This window comes from Podarcis vaucheri (assembly GCF_965113315.1).
Source record: "Podarcis vaucheri genome assembly, chromosome: 12".
Lineage (NCBI taxonomy): Eukaryota > Metazoa > Chordata > Lepidosauria > Squamata > Lacertidae > Podarcis > Podarcis vaucheri.
The window spans coordinates 36,763,339-36,783,880 of NC_138750.1; the positions used below are offsets into that span (position 1 = coordinate 36,763,339).

A 20,542-nucleotide genomic window follows, 5' to 3' on the forward strand; every position below is an offset into this window, starting at 1 on the left:
GCTGGGAGGGTTTCAAATTCAATAAACAACTTTAAGTGGCAAAATGACTTACACTCATGCAAGCTGCAGCTGAGTCACTGTGGGGTTGTTAACAGTAGCAATCCTCTCCTTATGCTGAAGGGCTTGAGAGCCATCCATTTTTCTAAATTATGCTGACAGCTAGGACTGCTTTTGCTTTTCTTCTTCAATTTGCTGTACAATAATCTAATCGTTAGCAATGTGCTAAGAGCGCTTTTTAAAAAAGTGTCAGGGAGGGGATGACATGGCTGTGATGTTTCGGGGAGATTTCCTTTTGCTGCTACCAAGGTGTTTTCTTTTCCTAGAGGCGTATCTTGAACACCAGATGATCTGATGTAAGTCCCTAAGGTGGAGGATAGCATTTTCCTATTCCTAGACATGGAATATGAATTGTGTGGATAAGATTCACCTACCCCAAATCCAGAGCTACGCATGACAGCCAGTGTGGCGTAGTGGTTAAAGTGTCAGACTAGGACTCAGGAGACCTGGGTTCAAATCCACACTTGGCCATGAAGCTCATTGGTGACCTTGGGCCAATCCCTAACCAACTTCACAGGTTTGTTGTAGGGATTAAATGGGGGGGGGGAGAGAGAACTATGTAGGATATAAATGCAATAAGTAGGATATAAATGCAATAAATATATAAATAAGCTCGTGTGTATGTGAGTTTCCTCATTCAGTCCTATGGAGGACAGGTACTTGAGCGTGGGCCTGCCGAGTCCGTCCCCCCCCCACTGAATTGCACTGAAAAGCCTCTTGCTCAGCCATAGCAAATCACATTGAAAGTAATGGTCTTTTCTGCTGGACTGGATGTGAGGCATACTGAGAGTAGACCCACTGAAAGCAATGGCTGTGACTAGAGTGGTTAGGAGACCCTTCACAGAGCTACAGGCCTCAGCATCCTTAACAAATGACAATTCTTGGGATTCTTTGGCGGAAGCGGGGGGGCGGTTTTTTTTTTTGCAAAATGGCAGAGGAAACCCTCAACCCAAAAACCATAATCCCTTTTTAAGTACATCCCTTGAAGGAGGAGGAGGAGGAGACGACATCACAAGGTGGTGGCTCTCCAGCATTTTGTCTAATTTGGCCCCTAGACAGGGTTACAGGGATTTCTCGGATATGGGCATTCGGAGCTTGCTGGTTTTGAGCTAGTTCCCATGTAAGGTCCATGATTCAGCAGCAGCAGCAGCAGCAGCGGTGGCGGAGGAGGAGGAGGAGGAGGAGGAGGAGGAGGAGAAGAAGAAGAAGAAGAAGAAGAAGAAGAAGAAGAAGAAGAAGAAGAAGAAGAAGAAGAAGCCAGTTTTAGCTTGTAGGGAGAGGGTGGTGGTGGAATCGTGTATTTCAATACTTTCCCCGTATGAAAAATACATGGACAACTAGGCAAGAACCACCTTTTCTGACCTGCTAGGTTTTGTTTTAATGTGTTTGATTTTATTTTTAATGGAGTAGCATTGCAGCATATCTTCTTCCACCTGCAGTTTAATACTGTGCACACCACATGCTTCTCCTGACCTTGTGTCTCCCAGGTCCAGGTTTACTAATTTCTGAGCTGTTTGTTCCATTATCACTGATATTTAATCTGTTGGTTGAGCTTCCCAGCCTTCAACCTCGAATGAACACATTTTCATTTATTTTCCCTAGGATCTTGGGAATTCACTCTTTCCTGAATTCTCTGCCTTGTACATATTTAGAGGGAATGTCCTTGCAGATGTGACTTCAAAAGTTTGCTGCTCTGCGCAGCCATGAAACAGATGATAATGCCCCCCTGTGCCCCCTTCTTTTCCAGCTATTAGATCGAAACTAGTGTCATGCTGGCTGGCCTCCTGTTCCTATTATAACTTCATTATAATGTGTGTGTGTGATCTGTATTTGGCAATGAGTACCAGACTTCTTTACAGGGTCAAATAGATTCTGTGTGTAGTATACCCAGTTATTTTCAGAATGATATTAATTTTTTTAAAAAAACATTTATTTAGTTTAAAAGATTCATTTTTGTATGACCCAACATATATATAAACGTCGCCCAGACACCCCTACTCTTACACGGGAAGACACCCGAAGACACCAAAACCTGCATATATATATATATATATATATATATATATATATATATGCAGGTTTTGGTGTCTTCGGGTGTCTTCCCGTGTAAGAGTCGGGGTGTCTGTGCGACGTTTCGACGAGGTCTCACTCGTCATCTTCAGGCTGGTGCTTTCGGCTTCTTGTTACTGGAACAGAGCAGAATCTGGTGTTTGAGTTCCTATAAATACTGTTGAGGGGTGTGGTGTATAGCCTCCAACGTTCTGGGCAGAGAGGAAGTTCCTAGATTAGTGTGCCTCTTCTTCTTTTGTTCCTTAATTACTTGAGGGATATCTTGAGTGATTTCATGAGTGATATTCTGAATACCACTCATGAAATCACTCAAGATATCCCTCAAGTAATTAAGGAACAAAAGAAGAAGAGGCACACTAATCTAGGAACTTCCTCTCTGCCCAGAACGTTGGAGGCTATACACCACACCCCTCAACAGTATTTATAGGAACTCAAACACCAGATTCTGCTCTGTTCCAGTAACAAGAAGCCGAAAGCACCAGCCTGAAGATGACGAGTGAGACCTCGTCGAAACGTCGCACAGACACCCCGACTCTTACACGGGAAGACACCCGAAGACACCAAAACCTGCATTCCTGTACCCGTGAAAATCTACGAAAGCATATATATATATATATATATGCAGGTTTTGGTGTCTTCGGGTGTCTTCCCGTGTAAGAGTAGGGGTGTCTGGGCGACGTTTCGACGAGGTCTCACTCGTCATCTTCAGGCTGGTGCTTTCGGCTTCTTGTTACTGGAACAGAGCAGAATCTGGTGTTTGAGTTCCTATAAATACTGTTGAGGGGTGTGGTGTATAGCCTCCAACGTTCTGGGCAGAGAGGAAGTTCCTAGATTAGTGTGCCTTTTCTTCTTTTGTTCCTTAATTACTTGAGGGATATCTTGAGTGATTTCATGAGTGATATTCTGAATACCCCTGGGTGGGTCATTAAGTGTAGATTAGTTGCTAAAGCTTTCGTGTCTTGACCTCTTGAGCTTGTGAAGAGTTTTTCTGAGAAGATGGCTGTGCTGCATTTAGTTGTGCTCTGGCTTGGCTTCGTGTATAGGGGCGAGCTGTGATTTTGTGCCTAGTGCCCGCCAGATCTGTGTAGGGATTGCAGGGGGGTGCAGCATCCGGAGGTGCCACTATAGTTTGGCTACTGGATGGAGTCTGTAATATGTCTGTGGAGAGGGTCTGGGTTTGGGTCTGGTGTGGTTGATTGGTGACGGCGTTCTGTGTGCCTCTGGTTCTGGTGTCGGTTTTTGTGGGGAGGGCTAATTTCCAGATGTCTGGCAGGCGGGACATGTCGTCACGCTTGTTCATGTTGTGAGGGTGTTTCTCTATCTCGATGGCTTCCATGATTATTCTCTTGTGGTGATGTTCCATGTTAAAGAGCAATTTGGAATCTGCAAAATTAATTTCGTGTCCTGTTTCTTTCATGTGTTGGAAAAGAGAGGAAGTTTTTTCTTCTTTTTTGACGGCATTCTTGTGTTCTGCGATACGTGCATTTATTCGTCTGTTTGTTTGTCCAATGTACGTGGCTGGGCAGACTTTGCAGGGTATTTCATAGACCCCTTGGTTTTCCAGCTGGATTTTGTCTTTTGGGTTTCTGAGGATATTGGCTATTTTTTGGTTGGTGCAGAAGGCTGTTTTGATATTGTGTTTATGGAGGATTTTGCTAATTTTGTCTGTAGTGCCCTTGATATAAGGAAGGAGGGCCATGCCATTGTTTTCTTCTGTGTCTTGGTTTTTGGGGGGTGTTTCTTTTTGGATTAGCTTCGTAACCTTGTTTTTCTGGTATCCATTGGCGATTAACACATTTAAGAGATTCTGTAACTCAGTTGTCAAGTGGTCTTTGTCAGCCAGGCGTTTGGTTCTGGAGATGAGAGTCTTGGCTACGGAGTTTATTTGTGCAGGGTGGTGGTGTGATTGTGCATGTAAGTAGCGGTTGGTGTGTGTTTTTTTCCGGTAGATAGTGTGTCCTAGGGAGCCATCAGGTTTTTTGTAGATTAGGACGTCAAGAAAGGGGAGTTGGTTGTTGTCTTCTATTTCCATAGTGAATTGTATTTTGGGGTGTAGGCTGTTGAGATGTGTGAGGAAGCTATCTAGTTTTTCTTTCCCGTGTGGCCAAATTACAAAGGTGTCGTCAACATATCTGAGCCAAAGTTTGGGTTTGTGTTCTGACTTGTCTAAAGCATTGGTTTCAAAGTGTTCCATGTACAAATTTGCGATGACCGGTGAGAGGGGTGATCCCATAGGTGCTCCTTCTATCTGTTTGTATCTTTGTCCATTGTGGATGAAGTACGTGTTGGTTAGGCAGTGGTTGGTCAGTTCCAGAATGTATTTGGGGGGATTGTATTTGTTTTGAATGGCTGTCAAGGCTTCATTAATGGGCACTTGAGTGAAGAGAGATACAACATCGAAGCTCACAAGTAGGTCATCGGGATGTAGGTATTGCTTCTTTATTGTTTCTATGAACTGGAAGGAGTTAGTAACGTGTGAAGCGATGGATTCTGCATAGGGCTGAAGTTGCTTAGCGAGAAATTTAGCAAGATTTTGTAGAGGTGAGCCTATGGAGCTGACTATTGGTCTGAGTGGTGTTCCTTCTTTGTGTATCTTGGGGAGACCGTAGAGTTTGGGGCATCTGGATGATTTTTCTCTGGGGATGATTCTTAGCTGGATTTCTTCACTGATAGGAGAGGCTTTTATTTTGGATTTGGTGGTTTTTTCCAGATAGGTGGTGGGATCTGTTTTTATAGGTTGGTAGGTAGGGTCTTGGAGTAGATTTGATAGTTTTGCTTGGTAGTCCGATGTGTTCATCACAACAGTGGCGTTGCCTTTGTCTGCTGGGAGAATGATTATGTTGTTGTCTTTCCTCAGGTTGGTGAGTGCTTTCTGTTCTTCTTTGTGTAAATTGCTTCTGGGTGGTTTGCTGGAGCAGAGGATGTTGGTGACTTCAAGTCTGATTTTATTGGCTTCATCTGGGTCGATTTTGGTCAGGCTAGCTTCGACTCCGCATATGATGTTTTCCGTGGGGATGCGTCTCGGGGCGACTGCAAAGTTGAAACCTTTGGAGAGTACTTTGGTTTCAGTTGGGGTGAGGATCCTGTCTGATATGTTATGTACAGTTTGTTTCATGGGTTGTTGTGGATGGTGGCTGGGCTTCTGGCGTTTCTCTAGTTTGTAGAGTTTGTTGGTGTGTCTGTCTGTCTTATGTGAGGTCTCAGTTTCAGCTCTCCAGACGGCTAGTTGTTTGCATTTGTCCCAGAGTGCAGGGTGGATTTTGTTACATAGTTTGAGGTGAAGAGTGAGCAGCTCTTTGTTGGTTTGGTTTAGTAGGTATCTTTTCTTATGTATTTCGTTTCTGATTAGGGATAGTTCAGTTCGTTTCAGGATCCTTTCGGTAGCTGGGGTTTTAGAGTGGAATTTATACACGAAGCCAAGCCAGAGCACAACTAAATGCAGCACAGCCATCTTCTCAGAAAAACTCTTCACAAGCTCAAGAGGTCAAGACACGAAAGCTTTAGCAACTAATCTACACTTAATGACCCACCCAGGGGTATTCAGAATATCACTCATGAAATCACTCAAGATATACCTCAAGTAATTAAGGAACAAAAGAAGAAAAGGCACACTAATCTAGGAACTTCCTCTCTGCCCAGAACGTTGGAGGCTATACACCACACCCCTCAACAGTATTTATAGGAACTCAAACACCAGATTCTGCTCTGTTCCAGTAACAAGAAGCCGAAAGCACCAGCCTGAAGATGACGAGTGAGACCTCGTCGAAACGTCGCCCAGACACCCCGACTCTTACACGGGAAGACACCCGAAGACACCAAAACCTGCATTCCTATACCCGTGAAAATCTACGAAAGCAAATATATATATATATATATATATATATATATATATAATTAAAGATTTTCGTGGGTCACATAAAAGTACATATATTGTCTCTATTTTCAGTTCATAAAGTCCTTGTTACAGATCAGTTATATTCGATGTGAGACTTTAATGTTGTATACAGTATAAGGCTGGGGGAGGAAGAAGGGAGAGAAGAATATAGTCTGTCAAGTTTATTGCTTATAGCCAAAGGCTGCTGCAATGCATACAATGTCATTCAATAAAATCTATACTAGTTTGATACAAAAGCTTGAAACATTTACATTGTCAAAACATGACCTAATCTGCACAAAGCTATAGAAACTCCTTAATACTGTATACAAATTGAAACATTAGACAATAAACATTTATTAGCTAAAATCACTGCAGGGCCACTAATATATTAAAAGTAATATTAAATAATACAATAGACAATTATGCACAAAGTTTAGTGAGAAAGAAACAGCTTGGTGTAGATGGGGTCAAATAAATTCGTCTCCTTTACAGTTGATAGCGATCTCGGCTATATAATGTTTTCTAATTTTCTTGGCGGCAGATGCAAAAAGTGCTACACGCCAGGTCACATACTTATCTATGTCTGCAGGGAGATATAGAATCATGTCAGAAGGATTCTGGCCTGGGGACCTTATTATTATAGGTGTCAAAAACCATTCTCATGCTTCAGTATATAAGGGGCAGTGCAAGATATAATGCATAAGGTCCTCTAATTCAGGGCATCTCCTAATACAAACACGATCAATTACTGGTATGCCTCTATGGAGAAGAATACACTATGTATTCTTTTACATAGTGTACATGCAAGGTTTTTGTGTCAGCATCACGTGGGTGGGTTCTCTTTCTTTTCATTAATTAATTTTCATTGGCATTGAGAGAGGTTGGGAGGCCCAGGGCATGGTTGGTTGCCTTCAGTTGACTACAGTGAGGTGTTGGTTTTTTTTTGGGGGGGGTAGCCCAGCACATTTTTATTCATCTTAATCACTAACCTCTTCCAACTGAGTTCAAGTTGAGTTCTCCTCTTCTCCTCTGTAACATCTAGGGATGCTCACCTCAAGAATCTAATACTATCAGGGCTCCCGTCCCAAACACTGCAACAAAGGCTGTTAGGTATAAGAAAGAAGGCTTTAGTCAAAGCTCGCTCCTGTACAAGTCGGGCTACAGGTAAGAGCAGGTCTGCATGGAAATAACCTAGAACAGGGTCCAAGATGAAGCCAATAGCTCACCTGTTCTGCTCACCTGGCTGCCACACCTGATGTTCCAAGTGCTTGCTCTTCTATAATGTTGAGAGGGCTTTGGTCTTGCTCATACTTTTTTTTGAACTTTGGTTAGATGCCCTTACCCATAGCTATTGTTTATGAGGTTCTGAAATTCTCCAAAGGATCATCAGAAATATATCTTCACTGATTTTTTGTGTTTTGGAAATTAATACTTATTTTCCCCATATTAATATTATTTATTTCAACACATTTCTAAACCACTGAAAAAAAAATTTACATTCCCTAAGCGGTATGCAAATATACGACATAAAAACAATGAAACAGCATTATAAAAGCAGATTGTTGTTGTGATTATCTGACAATTTGATAAAGCTAGGATAATTATTCAAACACCGTCAAATGCATTCGCTTTCTTGAGCATGGTCTGCTGTACTCTGCATTTTCCTAGGATGATCAGTGCTGAGTGAGGTGGAACAATCCCACAGAGATTTAGAACTGTGAATATGCTGGTGGTTCTCCGAGCATCTTTGGAAATTGAATGCTTTCCCTACAATAGGATTATAAGATTCAGTCACTTCTCCATGCACAGCTATCCCTCCAGGGCCGAGTATGCTATTAGGCTCACACAGCTTGATCACCGCCACTACAAAAGCAACAGATAAATCAGATAAAGCACATTGCGTCCATTTATCTAGGCTCCCAAACGGTTCCTTTTTTAAAATCTCACGTTTCGGAGAATCTGAAAGGGGGCCAGAAATCAGCTGGAGCTGCACATTTTAGAATATGTTTTTAGAATACAATTAATGTTAAGAACTCTCCATCAGGGATGTGTGAAATATATTGGAAAGGTCCCCCGTGGGGAAAGGTTTTCACAGTCACTCCTGCCAAGAGACAGGGGACCTCCTTATGTTTATGTGTGGGGCTTCCCCTGCTAAGGAAATGAATAGGGAGGATGTGCTAAAGATGAGGCTACATTTCTTTGCACAGACATTTAACCACAATCTGATTCTAACTTGGCCTGTATCCTTGATTCACAAGGAGCGCAGATGAAGTGTCGGTGGGTTCCCATGAGGCAAGACACAGTGATAACAGCAAGAACCATTATTGAATTAGCAGAACTCGACAACAGGGGCAAAGCAAATGCTTATATACATTTCTGAAGGCCTGGGCCACTCCCACTCCCAACGTGATTGGCTGTCTAAACGTCCAAGCTCCAAATCATAACTCAGAGTTTAAGGGCCAATGGCAGAGGCCCAAATCTTGAAATGTACTGTGGATATCATGTATTGAATCAGAACACAGGGGTTCAGAATCCTTAGTCCAGACTCAAGCTCAGGCAAACACAGACCACTGAATACATAACAGCAGAGTTTACCCTTTTACTAGTCAGCATAAAGCAACTGCCTCAGGCAGGAGATGGTGAGGGCAGCAGCAGACCTTGGCTTTTGTTCCTGAAACCCACCCCTATCCCCTTCTCCCAGCCATTCCCCTTTGCTGTCACACAACTTCTCCTGGAGGCCCTTATCTGGCCTGCTGCCTCAGTCTCCAGATTTGGAAGCCTCCAATGGTCCCCTGTGAAGAACCTGGAGAGCTGTTGTCAGTGAGAACATGTCACTTTGGGCTGGATGAACCAAGGGTCTGACCTAGCAATTATTTAGTGTCAGGAGCTGGAGGACTCTGAAGAGAGTGGGGTGGAGGCAGGGGGCCAGGAAAGTGACCCAGAAGAGGGGACCAATGATTCATGGGGTTTGACACTGCCCACAAAGCAGGAGCCAGTGGAGCAGGCAAGTTAGGACACTCTGAGATGGAGGAAGGTGTGCCAGATGTGGTGGAAGAAGAAGAGGCTGTTCAGCCGACAGATGGGGCAGTAGTCTCCCCACCTTCCCCTGCTCTGCTGTCTCCTAGAACCAGGAGGGGCCTGAAGTGGGAAGAGCAGTGGCAACTACTGTACGGGAGAAGTGTCAGGTTGCAGAAGCACAACCCGTCAGAGGAGGGTATGTAAGCTGGCAGGGGGCAACTGCTCTGCAGGGCCTAGACCTATGGACAGCTGCCAAAAATCTAGAAGTGTGCATGCGTGTGTATCTGGAGCACTGTGGAAGCTGCTGTAAGGGCTTTAAAGGTAAAGAGTAAAGGGGCCCCTGACCATTAGGTCCACTCGTGACCGACTCCGGGGTTGCGGTGCTCATCTGGCATTTTTGGCCGAGGGAGCCGGCATACAGCTTCCGGGTCATGTGGCCAGCATGACTAAGCCACTTCTGGCGAACCAGAGCAGCACACGGAAACACTGTTTACCTTTCCGCCAGAGCGGTACCTATTGATCTACTTGCACTTTGACGTGCTTTCGAACTGCTAGGTTGGCAGGAGCAGGGACCGAGCAACGGGAGCTCACCCCGTCACGGGGATTTGAACCGCCGACCTTCTGATCGGCAAGCCCTAGGCTCAGTGGTTTAACCCACAGTGCCACCCTCGGTCAATAAAGATGTTAACTATCAGAAGAGTGCCTTCCCTGGCCGGGGAGGGTCAAGACATTTACAGGTAAAACACACTCTGATTTCTATCAATGTCTAAAAAGTGTAGAATGGCAGTTCTCAGCAACAGGCAGAGAGAAGTTTTATTTTCAGCTTTTAAAATAAACCTTAACTACTATTTTTAACATAAAAACTATTATTATTCCTATTATCACTTCTGCTATAACTACTACTACTATTATTAGTGGGATCTGCAACAAAATGCCGGAGTACAACAGTTCCAACTCATCAGCCAGCCAACTCTTCCTGGATAGTCTGTTCCATTCCATTCCGTTCCACTACCCTCTAATTTTGGTCACCCCCAACAGTCAGTCAGCATTCTTTAGCCACTAAGCCCACTCAGTCCTCACTGGCCTGCCTCTCCCTGCTGTTTGTGTTTTTCTCCCACCTAAATGTGTTTTTGTAAAATCTTGGGGTTTCCCCAAGCCCCTCCTTTTGTGCCGGGGTGCTGCCATTTTGAATACATAAGGGCCAGAACTTGGAAAGCTGAGGTTGCTGTGGTGGAGTAATCCTGTCTACGGTTTGTGAATGAGATTCCATGATGGATTGCCCACTACATCCACCACAGCCTGGGATGGAAATGGAGAGGCACATATTTCCCCCTCCCTTGTGTTGACTCCAATGGAAGGGGAATAATCCTCGATCCAGGGCTGGCATAGGTTTGGGTCAGTTTGTTGGGTGCCCCAGGGAAACAAGTGGGCTTTGCATTCTGGTGACTATAGGTGCCCTTGACATGTCACTGGAATGCTCTTCCAGCCTCCCATTGACACCAGCAGAACTTTCAGCAGGTATACCACAGGAGAGGCCTCTGGCAGCAGCATCCTGCCCACAGACCTCACTCTTCACCAATGGAGCAACATCATCTAGCCATAATAAGATTGTGGTCTAATTATTATTATTCTGCTGCTTTTGTTATTTACTCATTTCGAAATTGTGTTCTACGCAAGATGAGGGTTTGTTTTTTTTCTGACAGTGAGTATAAATGTCAAGTTAATCAAATGGTATCTGGAAGAATTTAACATACTTGGCACCTTCTCCTCCAAGAAGGCCCAGCTCTTGAATAGAAAAGATATTTTAGCCTGGGACTGAAGTGCATTGGCAGAGCGATGTGTGGAAGCTTCCAGCCTTCTCACTGCTTCAAATGCTGCTTGTACTTAAAATAAAGAGACTTCATTTCTCAGAACTATAATTCCATTTCCTCTTTGCCAACAGCTTGCTTTTTGGGAGGAAGAAATGTCCGTGGGAGAAAGTGCTGACAATTCTGTACGATATGATTAAAACCAGGAGCATCGATATATTTTCACATGTTTGGAACAGACAGGACCTACAACACTTGAGCACGACGGGAAGAGGTCAGGCCGTTCAGCAAACGTGTTGCATCCATCAACTAACCAAGAAAGAAAAGTTCCAACAAAAATTATGAGAAACCTTCAAAAACTTACATAACAGATGCTACATAACTCTGAAAACCTCCAGTCTAGACACAGGCTGACTTCCACTCTTCTTATTGACATCTCTGAGCAAGTAGAGCTTTAAACTAGAAGTACGCATGCAGATGGCCTCTCAAAATTATCCACTCTATTTGCAAGCAGATAAATTGAGTGTCGGGGGGGGGGTAACATTTCACCAAATTTCCCTTTGGGTAACAGAAATTCTCCAACAGGATGGGACTCTCGATTAGCATTAGCATTAAGATAGTTGTAGTTTTTTAAAAATTATTTTACTAAGCTTTCCTCCCCACCCTTGGTAAGGCAGAATCACCTAGTGAATTTCATGACTTGCCAGATGTGAACGAGCAGCTTCTGGCTCACAATCTTATTCATATCACCTCTTAGTAAGCCCAAGACATTTTGTCACCTGAGGCAAAGTTCTCCATGTACAGAAGCTAATTGGAGTGGCAGCTGAATCTTTCTGGTGATAGAGCCATTGCCACATCTGAGAAAAACCAGACTGGTTTAGGAGCTGCAGGAACTGCAGTATGTCACACACAGCTCTGTCCTTCAACGGAAGAACATGACTGGTGGCTCAGGAGGAACAGCTGGGCCCGCTGCCCCCAACATTTCCTTTTTCTACCTACTGGTAGGGCTGGCCTTGATCATGGCGTTCATTGTTCATTTTCTGAAAAAAAAGAAGTGCTAAAGCTCAAGATTGTAGTGGCTACCTGTTCCTAACCTAGTACAGTGGTACCTCGGGTTAAGAACTTAATTCGTTCCAGAGGTCCGTTCTTAACCTGAAACTGTTCTTAACCTGAAGCACCACTTTAGCTAATGGGGCCTCCCACTGCTGCTGCGCCACTGGAGCACGATTTCTGTTCTCATCCTGAAGCAAAGTTCTTAACCCGAGGTACTATTTCTGGGTTAGCAGAGTCTGTAACCTGAAGCGTCTGTAACCTGAAGCGTCTGTAACCCGAGGTACCACTGCCGTGGTGAAAGCTCTCTGCAGATGCTCAGAGGCCCTAATTTAATTTTCATTTTTCACAGGGTTTAAGTTATTCTCTGACATTAATTTTCTTCTGCCTTTGATTACGGTTTTCTACCATTCTGCTGCAACATGTAAAAGTCCTTCATTATCACGTGACTCCTCATCATATAGACTGTTTTCTCATCAACAATATGTTCCAGTGAACAAGGCATCCCCCACTACAATGCATTTGTTCCAGCAGCTGCCCTGATGAAGTGACAAATACTTTCTAAGCACTGCACAGGAAGGAGGAAAGCAAGTACAACAGCAGCTGCTCCTTCACTGGCCAGTGGGCCAATACCAAGGTGGTCTCTCCCTTGCCATAACCTTCTTTGCTGAGAGGCAGAAGGTCTAATCTTTCTGTGGCCTCAGGTCTCCTGTCTGGTGGAGTCAGAGTGTGCCAGTTCTTTATCATATTCACAATCTCAATTCCAAATGACACTTTGGCTTTTGAAAGCCTTCATGCTTTGGGACCTTGGGACCAGCCTGGCTAGCTCAACTGGTTAGAGCATGGTGCTGATAACACCAAGCTTGCAGGTTCAATCCTTGTATGGGACAGCTGCATATTCCTGCATCACCTAGCTACCCCTGCCTTGAAATAAGCATCACAGTCCCTCAACAAGTATGCCCACCAAATGAGGTTTGGTGCACAGTCCCACTTGAGAGGGTCTATTTTTAGCAGCGGCCCCTCAGCTGCCCTCTCCAGAGAAGTCCACCAGGCACCCTCTTTAATGTAATTCTGACACAATGCAAAAATCACTTGGGTTTCCTTTTTCCCTTCTTTACAGAATTTATATCCTGTCCATCTGAGGGTGTATGAACTGAGGGTGAGTTCCAGCCATGTAAAATACAATAACCAATAAGTCAAATGATGAAATATGTTTGGAATCATAGCCACCAGTCCTTCTGTTAATATTGGAATACAGCGGTACCTCGGGTTACAAACACCTCAGGTTACAAACACTTTGATTTAAGAGACTCTGCTAACCCGGAAATAGTACCTCGGGTTAAGAACTTTACCTCAGGATGAGAACAGAAATTGCACAGCGGCGGCAGCAGGAGGCCCCATTAGCTAAAGTGGTACCTCAGGTTAAGGATGGTTTCAGGTTAAGAACGGACCTCCGGAACGAATTAAGTTCATAAGCAGAGGTACCACTGTATCCACAAGATGCCCCAACCCCCCCCCCAGGCATATTGTGGATATATATACACAACCAGTTCAGAAAGCTTGTTGGCAGAGGCCTTGGCTCCCTGCTTTCAACTTTAGAAAAAAGGGGAAAAAATATTATTTTGCCTTGTGCTTTTAATTGATTTGAGATGTGCTCATCTATTTTCTGTGTTTAGTGCTTCCAAACTAAAAAGTATCCCAACTATAATATGTCATAGTTTGCTAATTGTATGTCACCTTCAACTAATTCTCTGGCGGGGTTGCCATACAACCGGAATTTCCCGGATATATCTGGAATCCTGCTGTTGGCACCAGTGTCTGGACGAAAATCAGACAAATGGCTGGGGAAATCTGGACATATGGCAGCCCATGTTGGCAGTGCCATTTTTGCTGATTTCCCATTTTAAAAAATAGCTCAAAAACAGCAAAAATCAACAACTTTGCCAACAACATTTCTGTCTGGATTTTGAAATACTGTTTGAAATATGGCAACCCTACCTCTGGCTCCTGAGTTGTATTCTTTTGTAGAATGCTTTCCTTGCCTTTCAATGAATGATTTTTGCCAGGCTTTCATATACCACCTTGTACCATAAGCTTAGATGGGTCCAGAGAGCCTTCACTTTCTGAAGCACAGCTGGAAAATACCTGCTGATGCTGAGGCAATCAGAAATAGATCTCTTGGGAAATTCTCACCACTTTTTTTTTTTTAAAAAAAGATACTCATTATTCCTATCCTCCATTCAGTCCAACACCTAATTGTCAGTTTGTGACATCCCCAAATTTTGAAATAAGGTGTACATTTCTGAATTACATAATGCTTACCATAGTATTTTTCGTTCAGTGCATCTTAATATAAATTACATTGGAACAGCTTGAGTCCTCTGGATTCTGTGCCAGCAAATACAGTGAACATGAATATGTATGAGCCAAGCACATTTATATTTTTTAAAGGGTCATTTCTGTATCGCCGCTCTATCCCTTCCCGAGGATGTCCTCGTTCCTAAGGAAGCAAGTAGGTGATCCTTGAGATGCTGCAAGTTGTTTTTTGTTTGTTTTTAAATCTGTCGCTCATAATTATTATTTTATGCACTCAATTTCCTCAGGTATTAGGAAGTTTCACGGTGGCCTTTTGTGGGGCATGGGTTTCTGGTTTGTTTGTTTGTTTGTTTTAAAGAGAAAAGGCTGGAGACTTGTGTTTTTGTAGTATTTTGTAATTTACAAATATAGTAGCTGAGCAGAGAGACATAAAAAGAGGCAATTCTACCCCATCCACCCACCTCCAGCAATATCAAAGCTTTGTGACATCTTACAATTGCTGTTTGGGCAGCTAGTTCTAAAAACAGGCAGTCTTGTTTCACAAAATGTTTTAAATGTGTTCTAAAGTGCAACATACAAATGTGGCACTAGATGGTGACAGCGAGCTATGCGAAATTCAATGTATTTTTCAAAACGTTTTTTTAAAAGCATTTTCACAGCGTTTTTTATATGTGTGCAGATTCCACCTCTTTTTCTGAGGACTGCAACCTACACACACTTACTAGGGAGTAAGCTCTGTTGAACACAGTGGATTTAGTTCTAGGTAAACTTGCAAATGATTTCACTGCACAGTTGCAGAACTCTTTGGGGGGGGGTTGTTCTCTATGCATAATAGCAAATCTTTTCTAGGGCAAGAACAGAATTTTCTGAACCTGTCATCTTCTTGTAATTTTGTGGAGGTGTGCAAGTTTCCAGCATCTCTCCCAGTTCACAAAAAGGCGCCCCTGTCCTCTCTGACATGGCAGATGCAAGGCTCCAACAGCAGTGCAGCTTCTTGGGGCTGAAATGCAGGACCCCCAGTCTGGGGTTCCCCCACTGCTGCTGACCAAATGACCACCCAGTGTACATTGTCCTGATACGGTTGTTTAGAAGGCAATTAATAAATCGTTAAGGATGATAATAGCATGGTCATTTAAAGGCGTGGAATTGAGGGACACCCTCAGACTGTTCAAGTCCAGGGTCTAAAATTACTTCGCTGTATCCCTAGGCCCCAGCATGCTGCTGTTTCTCCTCACACAGGTCTGACTGCTTATTTAGAGGCGCACTGTGGTGTTGCGGTGATGATTTTCTCCTATGATGATGATGATGATGGTTTTGCCCTTCCACAAACCTTGCCTTGGGTAATCTTTTGTGTGTGTGTGAAAGGAATTGTAGCTTGTTGTTGTGTAGTCGTTTAGGACTCTTCGTGACCCCATGGACCAGAGCACGCCAGGCACTCCTGTCTTCCACTGTCTCCCGCAGTTTGGTCAAACTCATGTTTGTAGCTTCGAGAACACCATCCAACCATCTCGTCCTCTGTCGTCCCCTTCTCCTTGTGCCCTCCATCTTTCCCAACATCAGGGTCTTTTCCAGGGAGTCTTCTCTTCTCATGAGGTGGCCAAAGTATTGGAGCCTCAGCTTCACGATCTGTCCTTCCAGTGAGCACTCAGGGCTGATTTCCTTCAGAATGGAGATTTCCTTAAGAATGTGGCTACACTCATACAAAACATTCAGGTGGCATCAGGCACCATCTTCCTGCCAAGAGAAACAACTGATTGATAGGTGTCAAGGCAAGAGCAGAAAGGGCTTGCAACAAGGCTGCAACAAGAGGGTTGCAAATGCACCCTCCATTTGTCTTTGTGAAGGATCTGCTAGGTAAGTTTGGGCTCAATGTTTTTTTTTGTTGTTTGTTTTCTGGGGCGGGTACGGGCGGGGGGGTGCCATTGGCTCCATCTCCCCATGAAAGATGGCTGGTTTCTCCCCCCCAGTGTGATCAAGATCCTTTCATTCTGATCGGGTTGGAAAGGAAGCTCTGCAGAGAGCCAAGGTGGTTTCTGACTCGGGGAGAGGGGGTGGGGAGGCGCTTCACACGCGCTCAGAGGCTCTCCTTTTGTCTTTCTCCTTTGGTTTTGGACTTTTGGAAAGGGGGCGTCCCTCATTGCTGGGAATAACCGCGCTCCGGCTCTCGGCCCCCTCCTCTTCCCGAGGGAGCCCCCGCCCGTCTCGCCCCCGTGACGGCCGCTCGCCGAGCTCCTGCGCCATTTAGCGGCGCTCTCCCGTCGCCGAGCGTGCGGCTCCTTTAAAGCGCAAGCGGCGCCTGGCTTCTTTGGCTGGGGCCGGGGCGAGGAGGCGCTGCTCCTCCTTGGCTGCGCGCTGGCCGCTTGGTGGCTGGGCGTGCAAGCAGCTCGCTTGAGCCTGCAAGGGGCTGCCCAGTCTGCAGGAAGACCCGCTGGGCTTGATCTCTGCCCCTGGTCGGTCTTTGGGGCTGGAGGTTCCAAGGGTTGCTGGAAAGCTGCTGCTGCTGCTGCTACTGCTGGCAGTGGCGATTTCCCCCGCGCGCTCTCTTTGTATGGGATTTAAGGAACCAACTCGCGCCACGACCACTCGACTCTCGGCTTCCTAGGCGGGATTGCAACCAGCTGCTTCGGCGGGGAAGCGGAGAACACCGACTCGCTCCTGGCGGATCCATGAGAGCGGTGAGTCCTCGCAAGTTTTCGTTTATTTGGGGCGGAACTAATGTTGGGAAACGCCGGCGATGGGAGCCGCAAGCGGTCGCGCAGGAAAGAGGCGGTGGAGCAAATGGTAGTCTTCGGGTATCCCCAAAGCTGAAGACCGTTCTGCCTCAGCTTACCTGGTCGCACGAGGGCTCTTTAGTAGGGAGCGTGTTTCCCTTTTAGGAAGCTGGATCTGCAGCTATAAAGGAGATGTGGACGCTATCAAGATGCCTGGTGGATTCTCTAAGCCAGCCTTTCCCAGCCTGGCGATTTGGGAGTACAGTTCCCATCAGCATGGTCAGTGGTCAAGGCTGATGGGAGTTGTAGTCCTAAACATCTGGAGGGCACCAAATTTTTTTTTTGGGGGGGGACTCTTCTAAGGTCAGTTCCTAGAGGGGGGGGAGTTCTTGGTTAGCCACAGTTGCAGATCCATAGGCAGTCTTCTGTTGCAGATCCTGGCTGACCTTTTCCTCCTGGAAGTGGGGTGGGTGGATTTTGTTGAGGAAACTTATGCCTTGATGCCCAGACCTTGATGCTGATCTTCGGTGCCGCTCCCTTGAGTCTAACTTGGGTGAGGATTTCCCAGTGTTGATGTTAACTCTGATCCATCTGGGGAGATGATCTGTGGAGGCATGTGCCAATCATGTTGAAAACAACTTGATCTTTCTGTAATGCTTAATCAAGGGATGGCAGCCACAGTCTTGCGAGGCAGTCACCAATGTCGCACTGTTTGTAGAATGTAGATGGAAATATTAGCAAGCAACTGCTTGGTATGGTTGGACCTGTGTTAAATGTTGCTCATGAAAAGGAGTTAGAACTGCTCAATGACGAAGACTTCAGAGGCAGCAGCAAGGAAAGCAGTGGCTGCATTGACAGGTTGCAGGAAGGACATCCTAACTTAGGTGACGGGGAGACCCAGTTGAACCTTGCAGTTTTAATCTTGCTTTTCTGACACAGATGCAGAGCAAACTACAGGTGGAAGCAATCTCCAATCACAGGACATTTAAGTGGCACCAGGTTAATGCACAATGACTTGATATTTCACATCTCAGATTATTATTGTATTATTACATTTATTCCAGCCACTTAGCAAGCGTCAGTATGTTACCTTTTAAAAATAGTATCATTTTATTGTTCGGATCATTCTGCGTTTGGCATCTGGGTATTTCTCTGAATGGCAAATAGATTCCACATGTGTGTTTTGTTGCGTGTTCAAATTACAAGGAAAGCCCCTTTTGTGATCCTGGCTTCCTGTTGTTAGGCTTCTCCATTCCCACCTTCTTCCTAAATGGCATTTGAGCAGATTTCTAAGCAAGGGTGTGTGTATATATACAGTATTGATTTAGAAGGAGCAAGAATTGTGCAAGCAGTTGTGAGTTTTGCTCTTATATCGGATACAAAAACCTGGTTCAACAACAGACCACCAGATTTTTAGTTACTTGATTTGTTTTCTGCCTTTCCATCTGGACCAGACCCACTTGGCTGCTTACAGTGAAAATAACATATGAAGGACTTGCTCCATTGCATAGGCTCCTTATGTCAGTGCTCAGTAGTCAGCTTATCACATTTTTCTGTGTCTGATTACTGCTCTTTGTGTTTACACTCTGAATATGCTTGTTGGCATTCATGTCAATTAACATTAGTAGAGTCCCTGCTACTGTTACCAAAAATATTTGTTCTCTTTGTAGCTGTTTGCAAAATGACTTGAGTGAAATGAGGACAGAGTGGGTTTAACAATTGAATTTAACCATACATATTCCTCCCTAACACCTGCAGAAATGGCACAGAGCCTTCTTTTCCTGTGGCTAGGATATGGTGTGGAGGACTGTTCCAGTCTGTCAAAAACTGACTCATTTGTGGAAATCCATTCTTCTGGAGCTCTCTGCATTTGATGTTTTTATGCGGCGGCTGTTGATAACTTCAGCATAGCTGATCTTTCTTGCATTGTCTTGGTTTTTCCACTTGCTGGGAAAAAATAGTTTTATAGATGGTGACACTGAATAAACCCCATATTTTATGTCCAGAATTAATTCTTAAATAACATAGCTATTTTAATAAAGTTATCTTTCCTCTGTGAAAAGGCACTTAATACTTATTTCTATTCCAAAACTACTATAATGTCAGTAGATGGTATACAAACTTATTCATAAAGTTCTACAAAGTCTTCTTCTTTTTTTAAGAGTCCCGGTCAATAATTTTTCCCCCACTTTGGTTTCTTCTTGTTGCTAAGAAAATAAGTTCTGAAATTTACACTAGCTGCAGAAACAGCAAAGGTTGATCCTCAGAAATTATGCTACTTGCTACAACCGTAATTGTATTTCTGGGAGATCCAGCTGTGGGATGACTGTTTGTTACTATCTTTCTGAAAAAATAGTGGGAAAGAGATTATCCCTGCCTGCAAGAATTTATTAGATTAACTAGATGGGACAGAGAAGCAGACAGACAGGATACGTACTCAAGAAAAAACACCTAGATGAGAAACCTCTTCTTGAGAATACCAGTCTCTCTTTATAAAGTTACATGGGGCTTGGAGTGGCATTTCATCCAGGGGACTAAACACTCACTGCAACCTGACATCTCTAAATCACAGTATTGAATTATAATCCATCAAGAGGTTCAGCGCTGTTACCTGTGGCTTCAACTGGGACAAAGGTGCTTTGTTTTATCACAGTCTCTGTTAACTAGCTTTCCAATGCTAGGATGCCTTTGTTATTCACAAAACTCTTGTTGACTATGATCACTGTTTATGATTCAATTATCACGGTTAATGATTGTGCTTTCTGAATTTCCTTTCCTGCTGACCTCACTGTTTACAACCTTACTCCAGCCATGTTCCCATAATTCTGTATCTCAGGATACAGATTCTACACTTTCTATATCTGCTGAAGTGGACTCATGTCCATGAAAGCTTATGACATCATTCATTTGTTAGTCTTTAAGATGTTACAAGACTAACACTTATCCAAACTGAGCCTATCCGAATTGAGCCTTCAAATTTTCTACAAATTTAAGTACTGTAAATGTGATGTAGGCTAATGAGCACAGTGTGTTCCATTTGTCTATGTCAAGATGTGTCTCTGGTCTAGAACGGTATTTGTTTCTTAAATTTGCTAATTGCATTTCTATTAAAAGGAACTCAAGGCAACAGACATAATTTGTGTCTTTTTTAAAAAAGAATCTCATAACAAAACAGTGTTAAGAATAAAATGTGACAGCATAAAGGGACAGGGATCTTTGAAGTGATTTGCTTTGCACTAAGACGCTAATCATGAGGTCTCTTGGTGAGGCTGCCTGGGATAATTTCAAAGTAAGATGTCTAAACTCAGGATAGAAAACCAGCCTTCTTCAAATGGAGACCTTTTGCTCTGTGACTGGATATTGATTGGCTTTGGGACTTTTATTCAGACTTCAAACTTTGTTTGTGTGTGTGTGAGTGTTGGTGCTGCAGGAAGAGCCCAGACTGAGAAGAAGTTTTCATATCTGGAGGGGAAAAAGAGGTAGACAGCTATGTTCAGAAGAATATACTATGGGAATAAGATGTGCCTTTGTTTCATATCTGCCGCTTGATTGTGGCCTCTCTCCTTAAGAGACATGCCTAGTCTGTAGTAGAAACTCCCTTTCCTAGGTATAGTTCCTTCTAAAGCTGAGTGGAA

General features: G+C 44.1%; 1 protein-coding gene across 3 annotated transcripts in view; it reads left to right on the forward strand.

The window, feature by feature from the left end:
• The first annotated feature begins 16,459 nt into the window (after positions 1-16,459).
• CALCR (calcitonin receptor) overlaps positions 16,460-20,542 on the forward strand; it is a 143,196-nt gene continuing 139,113 nt past the window's right edge. For all 3 annotated transcript variants that reach the window (XM_082194160.1, XM_082194159.1, XM_082194163.1), the window contains exon 1: positions 16,460-16,871. Coding sequence is in view for 2 of the 3 variants with exons in the window: in XM_082194159.1 (XP_082050285.1) it covers positions 16,863-16,871 (9 nt within the window). In the remaining variant the exon portion in view is untranslated. The remainder of the gene's footprint in view (positions 16,872-20,542) is intronic.